Source organism: Chelonia mydas, chromosome 4 (assembly GCF_015237465.2).
Source record: "Chelonia mydas isolate rCheMyd1 chromosome 4, rCheMyd1.pri.v2, whole genome shotgun sequence".
Classification (NCBI taxonomy): Eukaryota; Metazoa; Chordata; order Testudines; family Cheloniidae; genus Chelonia; species Chelonia mydas.
The window spans coordinates 26541365-26564944 of NC_057852.1; the positions used below are offsets into that span (position 1 = coordinate 26541365).

General features: G+C 42.1%; 1 protein-coding gene across 3 annotated transcripts in view; it reads right to left on the bottom strand.

Annotated features, from left to right (window-relative positions):
- The window catches only part of UNC5C (unc-5 netrin receptor C), a 345359-nt gene extending 324426 nt beyond the window's left edge, over positions 1-20933 (bottom strand). The window contains exon 1 of one of the 3 annotated variants that reach the window (XM_037896935.2): positions 20181-20933. In XM_037896935.2, the coding sequence (XP_037752863.1) occupies positions 20181-20304 (124 nt within the window). In that variant the 5' untranslated portion in view covers positions 20305-20933. The remainder of the gene's footprint in view (positions 1-20180) is intronic. The other 2 variants (XM_037896936.2, XM_043545436.1) reach the window with 2 other exon arrangements.
- Positions 20934-23580: the final 2647 nt, after the last annotated feature.

Genomic DNA, 23580 nt, shown 5'->3' on the forward strand with positions numbered 1-23580 from the left:
CTGGAGGAGCTGTATCCTCTGTGCAGAGAAGTGAGTCCCTCACCTCCATGCCCTATTGCTGGTTCTTGGCCACTCGGTACTTGGGAGCAAAATTCAGGCTCTGTAGGGGAGAGAGTTATCAGCAGGGCCTCTTGCATCTTCCAAGGCTTAGAAAGATTCATATAATAGGTTTTAGTTTACTTCCTTCTACTTGATAGTTTTATCTCATCATCCACTGCCTAACAGCTTCAAATGAACCCTGCCACCAGCCCATTAATTTTGATTTGGCTGAGGGAAGCAGCAAAAGGAACTGGTCACCCAGGTAGAAAGTCCGTAGTCTTTTATAATTTTGTTACTGTGCATGTTGGGTGTTTCTTAAATTCTCTCTGGCAAATAACCCTATGTCCCTGAGGTATTCGCTTAATTGTAAAATGTACAGGGGCATGCTTAAGGCACCTATGTCCTGTTCCTCCCAGCCCTCTCATAGCAAGTCCAAGATTCCCCACAGCCAGTGACCATCAAGTAGCTCTAAGGGAGAGAACCCCACAGAGGCCTCCAGTACCCCCCTTATGGCAAACAGGAGTGGCAAGAGTAGCTGGCCCGAATGCTAGGGGTTGTCCCTAACAAAGCATTTCAACAGTCCTTTCAGGGTCCTATTAAATCACTCTACTAGGCTGTTAGTCTGAGGGTGGTATATCAATGTTTCCAGGGACTTGACCTTCAAAAGGAAGAATAATTCTTGTGTCGGCTGAAGGTGAAGTTAATCCCTTAATCCATTAGAATTTCATGGGAAAATCCCATGTGTGAGAAGAGCTTCTAGAGCTCTGGTGCTATCACTATAGCTTTCGCAGAGAGAAGGTCTACAGCCTCGGGGTACCTAGTTGCGTCGTCAACAATCACTAATGTATACTGATGCCCCGATGCAGTCTTTTTTAGGGGCCCGGCCATGTCCATTCTGATTCTTTTGATGAGTGTCTCAATCAAGGGCAGAGGGACCAAGGGCCCCTTAGGAATCACTTTGTTGCTAGCTAGCTGGCACTCCAGGCAGGACGAAGAGTATTCTCTCACCTCCTGATGCACGCCTGGACAGTAGAATTGGGCTAATACCTGTGACAATATCTTCTCTTTTCCCAGGTGTCCAGCACATGGGATATTTTGTGCGAGCGGCAACACTGTCGGGTGGTACCCGCGTGGCACCAGAAGCTGGGCCCTCACTATCTTGGTTTGTTGATCCCTTTTGATTCAATACAGTTTCTCTTTCTTGAACGCAGAGTGCAGCTACTGCTCACCACACTGAGGCTCCTTTATTTTCTGTTTACGGAGGCCAGTTGTTCATACGTACGGCTCAGCGTAGGGTCATTTCTCTGTTCCTGCATGAAACTCAACTTGCTGTTGCGTGGTCCACTGCTGCAGCAATTGCTGCTGGAACTGCTGTTGCTGAGTAGCTTGCTGCTGCTGCATCTCCGCTAGCCACTTATACCACCATTCCAGTTCTATCTTGCTCAGACCTCCTAAACTCTATCCCCCTCTATGGCTTTTTTTTTTTAAACCCGTCTACCAGATGTAGTTCTCCACCACTTGTGGCAGGTTGGGAGTTCCCCTGAGTCCCCATTAGACCACAATTTGAGTTGTTTACAATGTCATTCCCCCATCTGTAGCACACAAGGGGTTCACCAAACAAAACAAACAAAAAGTTCCCTTTCTCTCTCCTTCCCAAGGGGGGGAGTAGGAAGAGACGTTATCAGAGGAAAAAAAAAGATGGTCTGTTTCTTAGGCAGTCTTTTTGGTCACCCTTTGGGGTTTGGCTTATCAGTGGGTATAGTGTCTTTAATCAGGGTTAGGATGTGCCTCCAGCCCCTCCTTTTGGGTCACCCTTCTTCACACTGGTCTGTGCCATTTCAGGGGTGGCAAGGTCAGTGACTGTCTTCCTCTTTGCTGATTGGTCCCTGTGGCCAGCAATCTCTGAGGTAGAGTAGTTGTCTTCCTGTTCACTGCCACTTCCTGGGGCAGGCTTTCCCTTTTTAAGCTTCCCCCCTCCAGACAGAGCAAGTTTTACAGCCACACCTGGTTAGTGCTGGCTGAGCCCAGAAGAGCTTGTATGTCTTCTCTCTACTAGAGTGAGGGTGGGCCCCTCACAGCAAGATTCAGTCTACTTGATTACAAACAACTACCAGTAATAGACCATTGCACAATTCCCTGTGGTAATTACACAGGACAAGTTAGCTTTGTATTTACTGGAGTCTTGACAAAGAGGAGCAGTTACTTTATAATCTTCCTTTTGTTGCTGGAAATAGCATAATCCATAACATGTTTTGGTGACCTTAGAAAGGCTGCCTGTGTGCTTTTTTTGTCTGACTCATGAGTTAGGATCATCTATTAAACATATACTATACTATTCCCAAGGTGACATTTTATTTAGTCTGAGGATCAAAATCTCCACAAACGAACTCCAATAAATAGGCTCATTCCTATGCAAAATTTCCAAGAAATAGCTAATTAGATGAGAAAGAATTTTGTATTTACTATATATTTTGTATTCAGAAATAGATCTTTCTTGTCTTTATGCCCAACACAGTGTCTAATTTGTTTCAGAGGGTAACAAAAATAAAAGAAGTACTGTAATACCTTAGAAATCTCTGGTTCCTGAGAGAAATAAAACTTTTTTCACTATTTCTAAATAAACTACTAACTTGACAAAGTATTGCCTGTTTGTTTGCTTTTTCCATAGTCTAGTTCAGGGAAAGGGTGGGGAGGGGAGGGCATATAACTTTATTTTTTAAATAAATCATTTCTATAAGATGATCAAAAGTTATTCATCATTTCCATAGCTAAAAACACAGCCCTGATGAGACAGGAGACCTGCCTGGAAAAGTTCATCTCACTTTTTGATCATAAATAGGATGTTTTCTTAAGAACAAACAGTCCTAGGCAGTGAGGGGCAATGCTGATGTCGAGTCTTTTCCTTATAATTATTAGGGTTTTCTGTGGTTGGGGGGACGGTTGGCTTAAAAAAAGACTTTAAAAGAAAATCTCTGCAAACTGAACTATTTTTAACATATAAAAAAGCAATTACTAACCATAAAAAGTTATTTTACCCAATAATTGCTGTTCTGGATGCACGTCTTTTCTTTTGGTTTTTTTAAGTTGGACAAGATCATACAAAGATAGAGAAGTTTTTTCATGATTGTTTGGTGTCAAAGAATCTGTTTATTATTGCCTGGATTCCTATCAAATGTGCTTTGGTACTTCTGCTTTAAAAAAAAAAGAAAAGAGAGAGAGAGAGAGAGAGAATTCTTATAGGCAGGAGATTTTTCTGGGCAAAAAAATGAGATAAAAAATTTTCCACTGTGAACACAATCACACTGAAACCTTAGTGAGTTATGGGGCCAAATCTTCAGCTGGTACAAATCCACATTTTGCATCAGCTGAATAATAAAAAAGAAATGTATAAATAATTATTAATTATTTTAATATTATTATTAATTATTAATAGGATAAATTGTAGGGCCATTGGCTTCTACAGAGTGACAGTCTTTAGAGTTACATGGCCAACTTGGGTTCTGTAACTGCAGAAACTAGTGCACACCCTAATAACAGACTTCTCCAAGTTCAGCCACCCTACATGTCAATTGGTCACAGAGAGATGACATCAGAGGATGCATTATGCATGTTCAGAACCTCCCAGCATCCTGACATGGGGCAGGCTTCTCCACAGCTGACTGATGGCCATGGAGAAACAAAACTGGCCATATTACCCAAAGACTTCACTCCCAAAGTAATATTTCCAACGTAGATCTGTAATCCCAGGATCTGAACAGGCCAAAGAATCTACACCCGTCCCCTAGCAATCTTGGGGAGAGGGGAAGAGGAGGAGCAAGAGAAGCAAAGACCTCCTCACTGACCTCCCTCCAATTCCCCACAAGATGTTCGTTCAATGTATTTGTTTTGAGGGATGGAGGGGAAATGTGAGGCAAATGGGTCATGAGTAATGCAGGGGAAAGTTCATAAAGGTGAGTTTGCTGGCCTCAGGCAACTCCATAACTTTAACTGTGGAGTGGCTATGGGCCCTTTCCTCCTCCTCACAGTTAGCACCAGGCCTAAACTTCCCCAGACAGATTGGTCCAGAGTATGGCAGTTTGCACAATCTGATAGGTCTTGTGTGTGCATTATTGCATTGTAAACTCTGCTCAGGATCTGGCTTGTGGTCATCAAAAGTTTGCGTAGCTTGCAGGGGTCTTGAATTATCTGCACAGTCACTTTTTCTTAACAATTTTATGTATACATTTCAGGCAAATCTTCCTCCACACACAATATACAAATACGCAGACAACGAGACACAAATAGTAAAACCTTCAGAAAGACAAAGTGTATTGGTATTGCAATGCATATTGCTATGAAAAAATTCATGACTATAATGCAGCAATTGTCCAGATCCAATCTGAACATCATCATCTTGTTAGCACTAACATAATTCAATTCCATAATTCTCCCAGCTCATAAATGTGTACATATTTATTTTTGTAATGAAATATAGTAATGGTTTTTATATATCTCTTATGGCAGAAACTGTCCAAGAGACAAGGTAAAACATGGGAAAAGTCATTTCTGCCCTATGCTTTATCCCGAAAACCCTAAAGTGGGTTTGGAATTGAAATCAAAGCTCCCTAACTATATTGTGAAATATTTGCAGCTGTTATTAGTGTCTGGTTTATGTGTGCCAGAGACCAGATTATTCAGACAGGTTTCCCAAGCAATATGCTAGTAAACAGGATTTTGTTGGGTAATTATATTAAATATGTCCATGTAAGCTCAGAATTAATTACAAATGCTATTTTACTGTACTTGATAAAAGCACTAAGCAGCAAGAACTAATGATGGCAAAAAGGTCTCCTCAGATTCAATAAAGGTTTCCATGTGAAAATCTGTCAACAAGAAAAAGTCACTGCTTATAATTAAAAACAGGCTTTAGTGCAGTAATATGTTTACATGTTCATTTCCAGAAGGGAAAAAAATGCAATTAAATTACCCTCCTTAAATTCTGTGGTTCACTAACACATGCTCTGTTCTGGGCACAATATTGATGAAAATGCCTTCAAATTTGGAAAACAAAAATGAAAGCTAGGCTCATGAAAGGAAGAGTTAAGAAGTTTGCATTCTAACACAGAGCATTAAGAATTTAAGTGACCGCTGTGAATATATATGGAGGGCTTTTGCTGAGGGTATGTCATACATTGAAGGACAACTCTACACTTGTTGGTACTTGTACAGGGTTTCACTAATGGATTGATAATAGAAAAGGGGGAGGAGGAGGTTATAGTAATACTTCACAGTAGTTGTGAATGTGACTGTAAGTGATTAATTACTGCTTTGTTCCCAGCTCTCACATTAGCTTACTAAACAACACTCAGTCTGAATCCACAATGGCATTATAGTTGTAGCTTACTTGTACAAGTACAATTATCTGTTTTCACAGGAAACTCTAAAATGACCAAACAAAATCGGGTTCGGTACCAATATAATTTGGGCACTAAACTCTTTGTACTTTAGTGGGCTCTGTTATCGCTCTATGTTAACAGCTTGTGGTTGGTTTTAAAGATGAGTAATAAGCTTTGTAAAGAACACATTAATTTTCATTACATTGTCATTTATAATTTTTATTTTCCTCTCAGCAAACATGCATCAAGCATTTCTACAAAATATTTCTCAGTGTACTTTTGGAAGCAGCTTAAGCAGGGCCATACCTTAATTGCTTTAATAATAAACTACAATTTAAGCCCATTCTAACACAAACACTGCATCTTGAAAAGTTCAAATGCTTTCAAACTATTGCAAACAGACATCTTTCATCTACACCAGGAGACTACCTTTTTTGCTTGGAATCCAATTCAGTATTACTTGTACAAGACAAATCTCCCACTGACTTCAAGGGAGGATTTTCTTGAACTAGGGCACAGTATGTTTAATGAGCAAAAAACAAACTAATATACACCTTTGTGGCACTTGTGCTGATTTCAGAAGCATAATTTCCTAGACTTTTCCAAACAATATAGATTTAACTTTAATTCTCAAACCTGTCACTCCTGGCTTTTCTTGTTACCATTGTATGCTTCTAATTAATGTAGCCAGGTGGTTACTTTAATTTGATTACAACTCCTTCCCCACTTTAATATGAGTTCTGCATCTTATTACTATCAAATGACATTTTCTTTACTTAATGTACATAGTTTTAGAAAAACTACAGAAGTGCTACTGCTGCATTACATGAAAAATTCTAATGTACATTTAGCTGATATAGCATCAGCTGCTGTTTAAACTGGGCTTAGCTAATGGACTTTTAATGTCAGTGGGGTTATGTGCAGTTACTGGCTATTAGCAGGAATGGACCCTTTCTAAAAAAATCACTCTTTCCTCAAGTGTGTTGTCTGAACATTCCTTCCTCTGATTTAGTGACTGTCACTGAATGCAAAACAAACCCAGGGACGCTGGAATCTTCTGTTATCTTTAAAACCAATTTATTAACCTTAGCCCAGGCTCAGCCAGCAAAATACATTTTCTACATTTGTACTGCTGGTGGTGAAACTTTTGTCTTTGAAAACCAAATCCTGCTTGCCTTACTTAAGCAACTAAGTTCCATGGAAGTCTGTGAGGCGAGGTGGATGAGTAAAGAGAACAGGCTTTGGTCCAAATATTGTATCAAATGCTTTTCTAAGTGAGGACTCTTTTTAATGAAAAGCAAATATTCATAGACAAAGCTCATCAACAAGATGTAGCAAATGAATAGTCCATGCAGTGTCACGCAGTCATTTTAATTCAGTTTTCATCCTGTGATTTCTTATAAATGCAAATGTAAGACTTTCCCTTGGAGACTACCAGCCACAGAAATATTTATGAAGAAAGTCAATAAATTAGCACTGCTTTTTGCAGTTAAAAGGTTTCATCCAATAGATATATTCAATACACAAAATAAAATCTGAGAAAATAAGATCTAAAGGGAAATATTGCAGGGCAGGGAATGGACAGAAACTAGCAAAGCAAAATGGTTATTGTCTTTTACAGTGCACATGTAAAGTGTTTGTCATACTGAATGATAATGGTCTTATAGAGGATAACAGCCCACTATTGATACCAGCTATTGGGGGCATTCTTTTAGCTCAAATTGTAGCGGCCCATGCTTTTAATACTGAAGGTCTATGGTTCAAAGCCTGCTAATTGCTCAGGCAGGAAGTCATGACACCAGTTATATGTAATATATATTTATGTGGAAATGAACATATAGTTGGCCAGTTTCTGCTGTCTAATATTAGGGTGCCAATCTGGAGTTATTCCATAGACATGAAAAGAGAGGCTGAGTCACTGGCTGCATAATTTAGCCAATAGTTTTTAATGTAAAACAATGAAATTAATCTTTTAGCAGCTGAAGAGCCACTTCACTATGAACCAGAGGCAGAGAGAGCGACACACAAAATGATTCAACTTATTGGGTGAAATACTACCCAGTTCAGAGGGACAGCCCAAGTCCTATATACCACTTCAGCCTCCCTTTTGCCCTATTTTGAAGATTTAAGTGCTGCATATGCTTTGCGTTGATCCTCTCCATGGGGGTGAATTGTACTAATTAAGAAAACCAAAATATATGCAACAAGTATCTTACAGTAAATATGATTATATCCATAAAGGTTACAATAAGAGCAGGGGTGTTTAGGACTCAGTGACAGGTCTGCCTTTCAAAGCCTTTCACCAGCTTTGAAATGTCTTGTTCTATATGTCACAGACTCACGCTGTGAGAGCAAGTGTCTGTCTGAGTCTCCATTTTTTCCCCTAGGGGGGTCCCACTCCACTGATGGCAGGATGCTCTGTGAAACTTTGTTCAAACCCAGGAAAAGAGAACAAAATACAGAGCTGCAAAGCCCCAGGTGGCTCAAGAGCCACAGAGTTAGGCGGCACTGTTGCAAGCTCTTGTAACAAGTAAGCCTCCACATTCATCTAATGTATTTATCAATGCATGTTAAGACAACAGAGCCACAACAGGGACAAAATCCTGCAGTCCTACTACAATGACGCATGGCACCATTTACTTCAATGGCTCTTTTGCTTGAGTAGCAATCAAAGATATGAGTAACTCATTGCATAATACAGTCTTTTTGCCTCCCTGTACAAACTAAATATCATGACCCAGATTCCAATATACAGTATAATTACTGCATAGATAATGCCAGATCATCAGCTGACGTAAATTGGCATTGAAGTCAATGGAGCTACACCAGATGAAGATCCCCAAGGGAAAAGTACCAAAGCCTTCTTTGCTGAACACGGGCTATCACAGGGTAGGGAAAGCAACTCAACTGGCATCCCAACCAACTGACCTTCAGCTCCTGGCTTACCTTTTAGCACTCTGATCACAGTTAATTTAATTAAGAAAACAGAGCAATTAGTACCCTACTTCCATTTCAGTTCAGCAGTGAGGAACACAAGGACAGCTATGGAACTCAGTTTTAGTTGAACTAGAGGCTGAAGAAGTTATTCTAGCCTTCAGAAGCTGGTGAGGAAGCGGAAAGCAGCAGTCTGGAGCCATGTTTAGGATGACTACATGAAATAAGGTTGTCAGAAGAATGATGGCTTTGAACAAACTAGTGAACACATTGGTCCAAAAAGCTCAATGTGCGGGTCACTAGCTACCCAGGCAGGTTCTGAGCCAACAGAATAAGGTATAGAGCGCATTGCATGAATGGACGATCACATGGAAGATTTAACGCATCCCCATCACATATGTGAGCAGAGAGCTAGGTCTGAACTGAAGTGATGGAGGTTTATAGAGCAACATGAAGACGCAGTTGCTTCAATAACAGAAGAAGGGTTCCTTCTTCCAGCTATAATGAGATACTAGTATCCAAGGGGACTGGGAGAGATTTATTGCCATGGTTCCCAAATCATGAGACACCAAGATTGGTACTGGCAACTTGCCTGAGGGTCAGCCCTCATTCCATGTCCATTTATATATATTTTAATTACTCTACACACCCATGATATTTACATGGACCTGAATCTTCTTTAACAGATTAATAGAAATAGCTTGTTTGAGTTAACTGGCAATAAAAACCTGTAGGTAATCAATTTTGCCCTCACCCTGGAGTACAAGAAAGAGGAGCTGTGGGCTTCATTATAGCACTCATCTAACTACATGTGACCCTCAGAATTCACTTAGTGAGCTGCAGCTCACGAAAGCTTATGCTCTAATAAATTTGTTAGTCTCTTAGGTGCCACAAGTACTCCTTTTCTTTGTGGCATTGTGATTTTCTTAAGTTGTGGCTACTTATTGCTATTTCTGGTAGCTCATTATTTATAAAATTGCAGTAATAAGGCTGACAAAGAAAATCACTATTAACGTTGTTAAGAGGGGAGAGAAGAATGTGTCTGTCCCAATTTAGAGCACAACTGGCAAAAATGTAAGTTAAATTTACAAAGAAAAAGTAGGCTAACTCAGACTGAAACTGTGGGCATGATTAAATTCTCACTTACACTGGGGTAAACTAGGAGTAATTCCACCAATTAGTAAGTGTAATTACACCAATATAAGAATAGTTTAATTGAGAACAGAATAAGGCCCATTTGCTATACTGACATTTCTGTGTCCTAATTATTTGTTCCTCGGATTTTGTATGACTGAACTACAGTTAACCTCATTCAGTGGTACCACATTATTTTCTTTCAAAATGTAACTTTCCAACAGAAACATATATGTTGGGTCTGGGCAAAGATAAACCATGCATTTTAAAACTAATAAATAAATGCAACACTTCATAAGAGTGCAATTAATCATCTACCCGCAATCATTTCAGCAAATTTATGGTAGAGCTATTGTTCTCTAAGAATCTTTTTACTAAGTATGTTCCCAGAGTGTCCACTATTCATTTCCGTACATGAAATGTACCAGATGCAAGCAAAGAAACATCTTTGGGACTATTCGTTTTAACGAGTTTCCAAACTAGCTTGAGATAGAGTCAATTTTCTCTGAAGGATCTCAGAACGGTTAGTTGCATGTTCCCTGGTATATATAACTGATGGAATTCAAGATTTCTCTAACAATTACATCCAGCACCCAGGGGATCAACAAAAACCCAAGTTTTCCTTTTCTCAAAGGATACACTGTTAATCCACATAGCTTAACATTTCAACCTTTCAGTCAGTATAAGACTAAGCCATAAAGCTACTTTGCTTCATGAAAATGGGTGAAAGGAGATTGGTAGATACCAGATAATGAGTAAATGCTCAGCTGTTGCCAGGTCAGTTGAACCTTACCAAGCTCCTCAGCACTATACTTGATTGTTACCTCAGCAAGAGAAAAAAATGCTGATTTAATTGCCTAGGCAACCTCACAGTGTTTATGACTTGTACAGGTCCTTATGAGTGTAAACTGACTGATTAAAATACAGAAAACAGTCAGATAAAATGTTCATGCACCGAAAGTAAAGATGAAGGGTGTGATTCTAATTTCACTTACACTGGTGTTTCCACCAAAGTAACTCTATTGGACCAGATTCCAATCTGTGCAAATTCTTAGTAACTCCCTTGACTTCAGTGGAGTTACACTGATGTACATGAAATAAGAATCAGTCCTATGGTTCCTACTACAGTTTTTAGGCAATCATATTAATTAGCAAGTACCCATTTCTGAGTTATGAAATACAGTTTTGTCCTTAGGCTTTAATGCTTACATTTTTTCTAGACACCACCCAGTGAATACAAATAAGCCATAAATGAACAAAGATCATTTCAAATTTCATGAAGTAATCTAATATCCATCAAGGTAGCATTCCTTTTGTGCAATCTGTTTTACAAATTGTCAGACAAGAAACAGCATTGTGTGGAGCCATGTGTACAATCTTCAGCATCCGAGAATCCTGAGTTCTAATCTTGGCACTGCTACAAAATTGTTGTGTGGCTTTGGGCAAATCCTCTTACATCTCTCCCTCTGTGTTTCCATCTGCAAGAATGGGAACAATTATAGCCACAGCAGGAGATTCTGAGGATTAAATAGTTAATGTACACTAGGTAAGATCCCATTCCATGTTACAGCCATGCAAAGGTGTGATAAAACTTCCCTAAAAAGGAATTAATGGTTCCTCCAGTGTGGGATATGTGCAACTGATGTAAAGCAGACAGCCATCTGCGCATTTCTGTCATGGCTGTGTAAGGGACATGCCAGGCAGGAGCAAACATGGCCAGAACACTGTTGTGTTCCAGTGTTCCCTGCTGTGTAATGGTCCATAGGTGGCTATTACAAACTGTTGCAAGTTAGGGTAGCCATGAGACTGCTCTAACTTGCACCAGGGGCCAAACTGCCCACTATGGGTACCTCTACAGAAAGAGTTGTCACCCCTTGGCAGTGACTCTCTGAGCCTGGGTCAACGGATTCATGCTTGCAGGGCTTGTGCTACAGTGCTAAAGATAGCTGTGCAGGTGTTTGGGCTCAGGTTCTGATGCCCAGGGAGGCGGGTGGTCTTCAGAGCCCAAGCTGCAGCTCCCAGCTGCAATGCCTAAACAGCTATTTTTAGCACCACAATGCAAGCAAAGTCTCTGTTGATCCCAGCTCTGAGACTCACTGTCATGGGCTGTGTAGATGTATCCTACTCTGGGGTTTGGCAAAGTGCAAAGGTGGCTTTAAAGCCAACTTTACCTCCCTTTCTTTGTAAGCACCGAGTGGAGGTCTGGCACCACTGACTGTAACTAGACCACAGTGCCTGATTCTAGTTACACAAGTGTAAAAACAGTGTAATGAAGAGGAGAATCAGGCCCAGAAAGTGCTATAGATATACAAAGTATTATTGTCATTAACCAGTTTTGTAAATCAAATCTAACTCTGTGTTTTATTTTTAGTAGAGCTGGTGGGGAAATGTTTTGTTTTTTCCCATGAAAAATTTTAACAGAAATGAAAAATTGTTATTGTCAAAATGTTTCCACAGAATTTTTTTCTTGTTTTCATTGAAATACTGAAATATTCTCAGTTTTGGGCAACTTTAAACCAAAAAGCCTTGGCCAATTTGGCAAACATTTTTGGTTTTACTGAAAATTTTCATCAGACTGGCTGAAATTTTTCAGGTTTTGGTTAGAGTTTTTGATTTTTCAATCAGAACAAGAACTAAAAAAAAAGCCAAAAAGGACATTTACCAGGGAAATACCCCCAATTGGTAGAAAACCACTTGAATTAAAAATTTCAGTCAGCTCTGATTTTTAGATAATGGTGTGACAACGTATAAAAGGAGCTCCTTCAACGCCAGTGTGTAATGAGTTACAAGAATTGCCCACGTTTCTGCTTATAAAATGGGTTATTTGGGGTGGAGCTATACAAGCTTCAGAAGCAATGACTACCTGGGGGGAAGGTTGTGTGCTCTCCCCTCCTAGCTTGCTGAAAGCTGGAAAGGTGGTCGTTACCAAGTGTTCTGAGTTGCTTTGCTCTCGTTTCTCAATCTTTTTTGTATTAACAGAGCCAGCCCTGAGGAAAGGGACTTGAACTGAGCTAGAGTTTGGGGCTTTATTTTATTTCCCTTGAATAGTGTATCTGCCTGTCAGCTTACAATCAGCCACATGTTACAATACTTAAAACTCATTGCCTGTCTATTCTTGTCTGATGACAAGATTTAAAAAAATGCAAGTGGCATTGTGCAAAATGACTATGTTTAATTAAGAAAGGGTGAAGTCCTATTAAACCTTCAGGATTTCACCCACTGCTTATCGATATTGAAAATGGAACCCCAGTTAGATTTGGCATAGCGAAATGTGGTATTTACAATACAAGTAGATCACTGAAGGAATAGTGTTATTATTGGTTTGACACATTCCAGCATATATTTCTGTTTATTTTCAATATACTTTTATTTTTAAAACGTTCAAAACACTGATTTCAAATTATGCAAATAAAGTCATTGTTTGGATGAAATGTGCATCCCAAGAGCTTAATGTCATTTCCTTAATATTTCCTGTTGGATAGACAATATTATGATGGAATTCTCAAAAGACATCTGATCTTGAGACTGGACTCTGCGGAGCACATGCACTAAATCACAATATCACTGTTCTTCTCCAGTCCTTGAAAGCTGTTGGCAGTGAACTATGCCTTCGTTTAACACTATTCTGTGGCTGTGTTGGTGGTGGTTGTAGTAGACTGGAAAAACCCTGCCTGTCTCTTTTATTCCTTGCATTTGATCCCTGACTTACACTTTAAAAGCTTATGCTGTTTCATCACTGCAAGTAGACTCTGAAGGCAAAAATGGCGAATGAAAATGACAGGCAAGGTAATTACTGTTTTATCAGTACTGACTCCAAGATTGCTGCCTGCTAAACTTGGACACCTCCACTGGGTGGCTAATAATGTGTACACTTGACAAACTAAAACATTGCTCTCCTAATTCCAAAAACAAAACAAAAAATAAAAAAATAAAATATACCCCTTGTTCTTTACTGACATTTACACTGAAATATATTACACCCTAATGGAAGAGCACTCAGGCTTAAATTAACCTTTATTTTAGAGAGGAATGTGCTCAAATGTCATGAATAGAAAACATTTTTTTTTAATTAAAAAGGCTATCTACGATTTTGAACAATTGATTCCTTACATTCAGTTAAATCCTCCTGGCCTGACTTACACCAGGCTCCCCATGGACTTTCTGAGTAAAGCAAGCAGGATTTGGCCCATTGTAAAGAAACAACTCACTTTTTACAGTAATTAAAAAATCTTTTTCTGGCAAACCACAGAAGCACTGTTTGTACCATTTTCCAAAAGGATAATTGGAATTCTTCAAAAATTTCATTTGGTTCATTTGAATTCTGAAAAGATAACAGAATGAATTAAACTTAAGGAAACAAACATGTTGTACATTATAAAATGGGCTACTGATAACAAGATGACTGTGTTGCTATGCTGAATGAAATTTCCGCATTTAGGTTCATTTTTCAAACTAAAGATTTGCCCAGGAGTTCACGCATGCACAAATGGCCTTATCATGCATGGTAAGAAAGCCTCCTCTAATGTTCTAAGCTCTCTGAACTCCTCCTGACTTCAGAGGGAATTGGGAGTTCTCTGCACCTCGTACGATTGAGCCGAAAGAGCCTGCTGCTCACAACATCAGTCTTTTACTGATGTACAAATGTTGGCATAGTCATGTGAAAATGCCTTTTAAATATAAATATAATACACATTTCCTTCTTTTTTGGTCTGCAGGCCAGTTATGGAACTGATTTCCCTACATTTTGAAACAGAGCTTTACTTCTGCTTTCAAGAATACTGTCTTTGAAAATTAAATTAAGAAAATCATTTTAATATGTTTAATGCTATTTTCTTTTGAAGTTTTCATGTCACATACTAAGTTTTTCCCAGAATACAGTGAAGAGACAAAGTTTTGAAACTGTGATTTTAAAAAGTCCACATGATCAATGATTCACCTATGACTAAACACAAGAGAAGTGTAAATGCTGATCATCAGAATGATTAAATGAACCCATGTATTTTAGTTATGTAGGCAACCAAATTACAAGGAGGGATACCAGTATGATGGAAAGACATCAGAAATGGTGCTGTACTCAGTGTTTATACTTTTCATTAATTTTGTAATCTGATGCTAGTGACTGAATACTTATAAACAAAAGGCCAGATTCTGCATCCCTTATTCCCAAATGAGAAGTACCTTACTCCACAGCTGGCCGCATTGATTTTACTGTGATTTGACTAAGTTGCCACTCAATCAGCAAGTAATGTTAGTGGGCTATTTCGATTTCAATGAGGATACTTGCAGTACTAAAATCTAAATAAGGGATAGGAAAATCTGGCCCAAAATGATTCATGTCATTGAAACCTGCAAGGGCACATGACTTTAAAATAAATTAATTTTCACAGTGAAATACTACTCGGCACTTTCTTTACTCATACAAATACTGTTACATCCGCACTATCAAATAAAAATGGTCCACTGATGCATCAAGATAATTAAGTCTCCCCCCACACACATACTCCTTTTGCAACAAGATGCATTTAGGTATTTAATTAAAAAGTGCATCCCCAAAAGGTTAGTATATTCACATGTTATATTTCACTTTTTCCACACCAAGCATTTTCAGACTGCTGCTGTTGCTAATAAACGGTACTCTGAGTTAGGACAAATATCTGCACATATGGCTGTTTTATGGTTTTCTTTTTAAATTATCACTTTAATTTAATTAGGTTTTGGGGGTTAAGATTAACAACATTTTCTCTCTCTCTCTTTCTCTTTGTACATTTTTGTTTGTTTTTTGGGGTTTTTTGTTTTGCTAAGGAACAACCGAAACAAAACCTATCTAATATGCGCCACCTTTGACTTTCATTTTGCCCAGCTCTCACACCATCGTTACTAGCCCAAAAATCTGTCTGTAACATCCTCATCACTGAGATATCTGAGTGCCTTACAAGAAATTATAGCAACTGCATTATAACTTCTGAAAAACTTTAATGTGGATTCAATGGCAGAAATTGGCAAATTCCCATCAGTTTATTCACACAGAACAGGCATATAGAAATAACAAACACTCTTACTGGAGATGAGCCTGAGTTGGTTAATTCAGATCTGGGTTGAGATTTGGAAATCCCTTATCTCAAAATTTGGGGTTGGTCAAAGTCTTGTCCTGGGCATTGTCCAAAATCTTACTCTGGTTTGGCCCACTATAGAGATGGGCCCCAATCTTGAATATCAGATCATGGTTTGTGTCTGGTTTGCTAAACCTCTTGATCCTCCAATGTTCAGGGGTATGTGGATTTGGGGGCTCTGGTGTACATTACCCTTTAACTAAAACACTATGGGCTTTTCATATGATTTCATGACAACTGAAGAAAAATATTTCTATGGCTTCCGTTAAAATAAAAAAGTTAGTAAAGTAGAAAGTGTATGTCCTTCTGTTGCTGGTTAGTAGCTCCATTGAATGGTGTATATACTGACATTCTGAGACACAGAGATATGCATCTCTAGAGAGAGGGGGGAAAATCCACCAATTACTCAATTAGTGGATTTATTTTCCAGGAGGCACTGGAAAGAGAAGGAGTGAGAGAGCTCCAAAAATGCCCAAGGCATCCTTACTCTACTTCAAAAGACGAAGGAAGTGAAGGGGGGAGGACAAAAGCACTTGATAGTTATGAAGAAATAGTATTAGAACCAAGTAAAATTAAAACAATGCCCTGACTCTTTCCTTCAGTCAAAAGACAAACAGTGCTACATACTAAAGGGGGAAAATGAGGGCAGAATTCTTTTAGAAAATAGCATCAATGGGGTGTGGATTTTGCAAAACCAAAACCAGCAATGACTTGGAGCCAAGTCCTCCAAAGACCAGAAGACTATGTGTGCTTCAGAGAAAGGGATTCCAATTTGGCCATTTTCTATTACTGGTCACACAAACAGTTCAAAGCCATATGGATGCCAAGTGTGAGCATTCATGGGTGGAGGGGAATGGACAAAAATAGAGAAGGACTTTGGATTGCAGGTTGAGTAAAAATCAACCTATAATATTTTTTGTGAAGAATTAAATAAAGTGGAGGAAAATCTTACCTGACCCTATATGAAAATGAAATGAATGAAAATTTCATAACAAGGCTGCAGTTAAATTGTAGCACCCTTTGTCACACAGCACCATTAAAAATGGAATTTGACATATATAGACATCATCAAAGCAATATACCGGATCTGAAGATCCCCAAACTCTGGGAAAGACTGCAAATCCAGATCTGCATCCAAAATGTATGTCTGGTTCTAGCAAACAAGAAATGGAAAGAGAAATCTGAAAAAACCCCAAACCAATGAATCCTAGTCACATTCTCTGGATTCTTCCACTCTGGCAAGTAATAAACTTTCTATCACAAACAACGGAAAGAGTTGCCAGTTATCTCTCCCTCTCTTTCTCTCACTGCTTGATCACAGCTATATTATGTGTCAGGTACCCTATTTACTACTCTCGTTGTAGTTTACATTGATACCTTTCTCAGGTCTAGTGGACTGATCCTCCCCTTACCTATTCTGGTGTGTGCGAGGAATCAGGCCCAGTGTGTTTTCTGTTTGTTATGCATCATTTTGTTACGAAGAGTAAATGTAAGAAGTAGCAAAAATGGAATGAGGTTTAGTAACATGTTAGTGACAAACTGAAATTGCAAGGAGCTCTCTATGTCTATAAGAAGTGAGGTTAGAGCGATCTGAACTCTTGGATTTCTCCTCTACCCCCTCATCCAATCTGTCATGTGAATTACAGTTCTCCTGACTGCTTAGTAGTTGAATACCTTCTACCCATTGTCCAATTTCATCAAAGAGGATCCTTTCTCCTCATGACCCCTATTTACAACTATATTCATTGCTACATACTCTCCAATATATAGGTTTACATGCACAGAGTACAATTAACACCTTTATGTACATAACATGTAACCTGCCCTGGCTCAGACTTGAACCAGCGATACAAAATGATTGGACAAAAAAACACAGAAGAAATGCAACATGATGCTCCAAAATTTTTACTTTATTCACATTTTCTGTAACCTCCTTTTCATGATCAAATTTCTGATGTACCTTACTTATGCTGGCTAAGCCCAGGTCTTAGTAAAATGAGATAAATCTGAGAATAGAATAAGAGATCCCTTGTATTGACAGAAAATTGATCAGAATAACCACACAGAGAAACATAATATACAACACATATATCTTCACTCAGTCCTAAACAAGCAAGCTCTCAGATCTGTGACAGTCAGCCAGCGGCACCAAAGTCCTCTGGAGCCCAGAGCCATCAGCAGCACTTTGGTATAGTACTGTCAAAAAGGCCATAAATGAGTGTGCTTTTAATCACAGGGTGATTATACAGGGGGAGATCTGCAGAGTCCTCTCAAGTACCTCTCCACTGAGATCATTTTTAAAAGAATTCCTTCATGCACAGTATGCCAACTCTCCCGCATAAAGTCTATGTCCCCAAAATATATTATTGCTTGGCTATGACAAAAAATATATCAACTTCTAATATCTCTTTTTCTTCTTGGTAAGCATGCAAACAGCTCTTTCAAATGCTTTAATGAACCTAATCTTCATTATGTACAGCACACAGAAGCAACTAATTTTCACCATTTATTGACCATGTTGTCACACAAGCAACCCGTTTCCATTCCTTCCATTACTGATATAACTTCTGGAATGAGAGGGAGTTGGAGGGGAGGAAGGGACAAGCAAAGTTTTATGTGCAGTCAGAGTGTGAGAGAGAAATAGTATTGTACAGACATTATCTGTAGTGTAATAGCCAGGACGAGTGACATATAGATTCAGTGCTCTTTGTGGTGTACTCAAGAAGTAGCTAAACAGTCACTGTGAAGGGTTGCAAGTAATGATCCTTTTGAAAGGGGCATTTTACAGTTCCCTACAGACTATACTAAAAACACAGTTGCAGAATTATTCACAGAAAACTGAACAAGTAAAATAAAAAAGAGTTATATTACACTCTACACATTTTAACTCCCTTTGGGCATATTATACTTTGGGCAAGGAAGAAAAGGATAAAAGGAGGATCTGCTTCTTCTCAGCACAGAGAGGAGACAGGGGAGTTGATCCTGTCTCCTCAGCCTATCAGAGATTTACAGAAATGGCTAAAGGAATATACAAAGAAACACTATCAACACTTCCAATTTGCTATTCATGATGCCCAGCCCATCTTCCCCACCTTTCCAGTATTAATCAGCTTATCTCCCTCTTTGACTGTCTCTATTGAACTTGCTTTGTTCATTGATCGATCTCTTTTCTTTATTTTGACGTGATAAGACCTAGGCCTAGTTCTGCTCTCAAATTTCCCGATCACGACCCTTTTAACATGATGTGTCTTTATCTGGTGCCTTCATTAACTCATTCGTCCTAGTCAGGTTCAGAGGGTCTCTTTCCAGCACCCCCAATCACACAGATGTTAGAGCAGCAAGCAGACGCTTACGAATAAAACACCACCACCAACATACAAGCATACACCTTTCTCCTGACCGTGCTTGGTTTTAACCTCCTCAAGTTCCCACTGAAGTTCATTTCTCTCCTTAAGCTTTCGGTTCTGCAGTCCAAAGGAACGGATGCAAACAACAGCTCAAAGGGTATGCTGACTTTCAGTGTGAAATGGAAGTGTGGGCAAAGGCGTACGGCAGCAGAGCCTTCCTTACAGAGGTGGAGGATTATTTTATTTGTTTAAACGAACTTGTCAGGTCGATGACCCAGGAAATGTCTATGATTAAACAAATCACGATACCTGTTTACCCGAGCTACCCATCAGGGACACTAGCTGCGGCAATACACACATCACACAGCGGTCGCTCAAAGGGAAGGCACAAGAGTAAGGGACGGTGGCAAGGAGGTGCGAGTGCCCAGGTTGGTATGGGAAGTGCAGACCAGCTCCGGGCTGCCCTCCTCAGCCTGGTGTCCTCCGCTACCCGGCCCACCGCTCTCTTTTGCCACTGGTGACAGCCTACCACCCAGGATTGCGGAGCCCAGATGCCCCCTTATTGGAGACCCATCTTGGGTCTGTCTCCTTCTCCATCTTCCCAAGACCCGGCAAAGCCATTTCAGCAAGGGAAGGGGGAGAGAGGGGTGCGATCAGAACCTCCCCAGCTCCAGCAGGACTTCGGACTTTTCACTCACACGTAAGCTGCAGGGTTCCACTACATGTGGATCCCAGCCTCCCCGTCTCTCTGCTCCGGGAGCGGGAGAATCCGAGCGTCCATACAGCCAATTCCCCGACCCCCTTGCCGTTCAAGTTACTCCGCAGCACGGGCAGGGAGGATGCATGTGTGCAGAGGAATGTATTACACACACACAGAGAGGAATCATCACAAATATGCACGATGTGCCTAAATACACACAGATGCAGAGAACACTCATATTAGAGCAGTGTCAGCTCCTTATTCCCCCCCGCCGCCCCCCCGAGAAAGCTTCCCCTGGTCATTTCAGTTAGTTGGATGCATTGCGGGAAAAATAAATAATTTCGGTCCTCTCTGTCCCTTTTTGTATTGATCTGCGAATCTCGATAGATAGATAGATAGATAGATAGATAGATAGATAGATAGATAGATATCCCGGCTAGCTGGGAAAGTGGGAATCCAGGTGCACAGTCACTAGCTCAGGAGGAGTTGAGGGAGGCGAGGCTGGGTGGCTAGCTGAGCCCCCCCCCCCGGAGTGGCTTACCTTGCGCTGCGGAGCCCGTGCTGCTGGCGCTCAGGATAGCCAGGGCAGGTAACACGAACGTTTGCAGTAAGTATCCCAGTCCCAGTCCGCATCGGGCAGCCGTGCTTTCCAGACCTTTCCCCATGGCTGGTCAGAGGAGCAAGCCAAGGAGGAAAAAAACCACCACCAGCAGCAGCAGCAGTCCTCGGGAAAAAGCAAGCCCCGCACTCCACTTTCTTTGGGCAAGGGCGGAGTGGGGGAGGAAGGAAAGGAGAGGGGAGCAGCTTTTCAAGAGCCTCTCCCTTCTTCAAGTGGCTGCTTCTCCTGCCACTCGTCCGGTCTGGGGAGCCCAAAGGCTGCCACCAACGTGCCCCGAGTCTGCGCTGCTTTCACAGCCCCCCCGGCTTTGCCACCGCACCCAGGCACAGGAGGAGAGGTGAGGAGAGGAGCCCTTTTCTCCCCCTCGGTCTGCTCAAGGTTGCGCGGCGGCGGTCAGGTGCCCAGGCTGCTGCTGCTGCTCGGTGAAGAGGACTGGTCATTTCACAGTCCTGAGAAAAAGTCTGCGGGAGCAGGGTCTTGCAGAGGAGGAAGAAGCGGCAGCAGCGGCAGCAGCATCCTAACTCCGGCTGGGGGGTGCGCGGATTTGCATATGCGACAGAGAGCGCGCGCAAACTGGCGCCGAGAGAGCTGCACGCGCACCTAGCCCCGTGCCCGGGGGAGCCAGGGACAGAGCGCGCTTGCCCCTCTCTCCCGCCCGTGACTGTTATACCGGAGAGCGCAGCCCTGGCTAAGGCACATTGCTCCATCCAATGGAGCTCAGCCTTCCCAGAGACACCGGCAAAACCTGCGCTGGAGTCCCGGACTGGACCGCTATTGCCCAGCCTGCCCGCCCAGGAGGCGGGAGAAAGGGCTCCTTTGCCAGCCTGCCGGGTGAAAACTGCAGAAGAAGAGCCAGGAGCAACCACTGAGGGGGAGAGGCTCCCCCACCCCAACCCTGCAGACTCCACCCGCCCATCTGGGGAATGCAGCAAGGAGAACCCCTGCCAGGGACCGATTGCTCTGTCATGCACCCCTCACCCTGCTAGCCGGGTACCCTAAATATCAGGAAGCGAAACATTGTTCTGCCTCCAGCCAGGGCACCCCCATCCCGCAGCCTGAGATTCCCACAATCAGTCAGTGACCTTCCGTTTTATTACAAGAATTGTACCCGGGCACCACAAAGCGCTTCGGTGTATCACCGGCGCAGCGTATGCGTTACACTGCGGCCGAGGAAGGTCCCGAGCTCCCGCGGTCCGATGCCGGTCAGGGAGGAGCTACGGGGCTGTGCACACTGAAGCGCCCGTTCAGGAGCTCCACGGTACAGGGCAGAGACACCAGCCCCCGTCTCAGAGGCAGGGGCAGACTCACAAAACGTAGGGAGGAGGCGGCCCCATACAGGTGGCTGGGCCACCCCCGCCCCCCCACCAGGTGGCAAGAGAAAAGTTATGGGGGGCCCGAGACGTGGACCGGGAAGGCTGTTGAGGGCAGCTGAGCTCTAGGGAAGGGGTCAGATTTGTCACCTCCTTGGGAATTTTGGGTCATCCCCCAAACAGATCTGGCTCCCACCCACCCCTCCCACTTGACAAGGGGATGACATCCCCAGGCAGGGCTCTTTCCCTTCTCCACAGGGGAAGGGGCAGCCTCTCCCCTCTCTCCACCAGCGAATCTGTCTTCTTTTCCACCCCAGGATGTGAGCTGGGAGATTTGCCTCTCTCCTTCCTCCCCACCCGAGCATGAAGATGAGCTCCAGGAATATGGGCGGGGGCCGGGGAAGGAGAGGGAAGCTGACATTCAGATTTAGACTGTTTTGGGGGGAGCAACATTTCATCCAAATGTTAGGAGGCCTGAATAGGAATATCATCCAAATCCCAATATTGGCCTCAGCCATCCTGCCTTTTTTTTTTTTTTTTACCATAAGGAGTTAGGCGGAAACTCACTTAGTTGGGGAGCTCTGTTTCTCATACACATTCCTGTCTGTGTTAGACCTCTTAAATCTCACTCATTAGGGGGAAGTTTCCCACATTTTGAATTCATTTGCCAGGAAATAATGCTTTAAAACCTTTTGTGAGTATGCAGAAGTACAGCAGAATGCGCAGGCCAGCTAGGAGATACTGATCTATTACAATTGGCTACTGATGGTAACATCTGCAAAATCCGTAGAGGAAACACTCCTGACTGCTGCCACCACAGTGTAGGAGAGCTCTTACAAGCAAAGATGGTATTCCCAAAGGCATTTCCTTTTCCAGGGCTCAGCAGGCCACTTACCTTGGGTGAGGTGAGGCGAGAGGGCATGAGGATTATTTTATGCTGAGCTATACTTGCAATATTTCCATGTATGAACAAGCCCTACACACCATTGCCCTGCACACCCAATGGAAAATATTATTTATTATTTTCACAGGTGTGCACGTTGCTTTACACACAACAAATATCTGCCCCAACTCTAAAGCCGACATAGCACAGCTATGGATGTCAGACAAAAGTGTGGGGAGAAGTTATGGAAAGAACAAGAGTTGCAACTGTATTGCAGATGAGACCTGCTTTTGTTCTATAAACATGTCTCGTGGTTTCCCGCTTGAATACTTATGTTGATTATATTGGCTTTTCAGTCTTTTGTAAATTATCCAGTTAATGCATCAACAGAACAACAACAACAGCAAAGCGATGAAGGGTTGTTGGAACGAAATAGGTGTTGCAATGAAAGAGTCACAATTTCGCGTGATTTGTTCTGAAGTCTGCCTCATTCAAAGTGTTGGCGGTCCTGCGTGGAGTAGTGGCGGGCAGGGGGCCACAGATCTGCACCTCTTTTCTCTGCCAAGGCCCTCTTGTCCCATTGCAATAGAGTTGTCACTGGGTTCACAGCTCAATCCTCCAGCACGGATTGTCTGGGTGAAATGAAATCCCTTGGAGCCCAGTCTTTCAGAGGAAGAAAAAGAGCAGCAGCCTAAACTTTGCCCAGGAGAGTGTGACTGTTGTGTCATACGGACATTAATATATACAACTCTAGCGCACACACGGAGCGGTGTGTGTGGAGAGAGACGCGGACAGAGAGAGATTGCGTGGGGGTGTTTGCCCCTCTCTCCTCTGCCCTCTACGAGGATCTGACATGCAGGGACAGCGAGCGAAGAAGCCCCTGGCTCAGGCACGCTCTTCTAGCCAATGGGACTCTGCCTTTCCGGAGATACCCGCAAAACCTGCGCTGGATTTCTGGGCAGGAATCGCCTTGCTACGTCCGGCAGAGCAGAGCATCCCCTGCTTTCCTGAGCGGGCTTTTCGGGGAGGGGCAGAAAGGACTCGGCCGAGAGAACTAGGTGAGTCTGGCCGCTGCTCTCGAGAGCGCTGACAGCGGCAGCCAGGAGCTGGTTGCTTCCCTTCCCCGGCG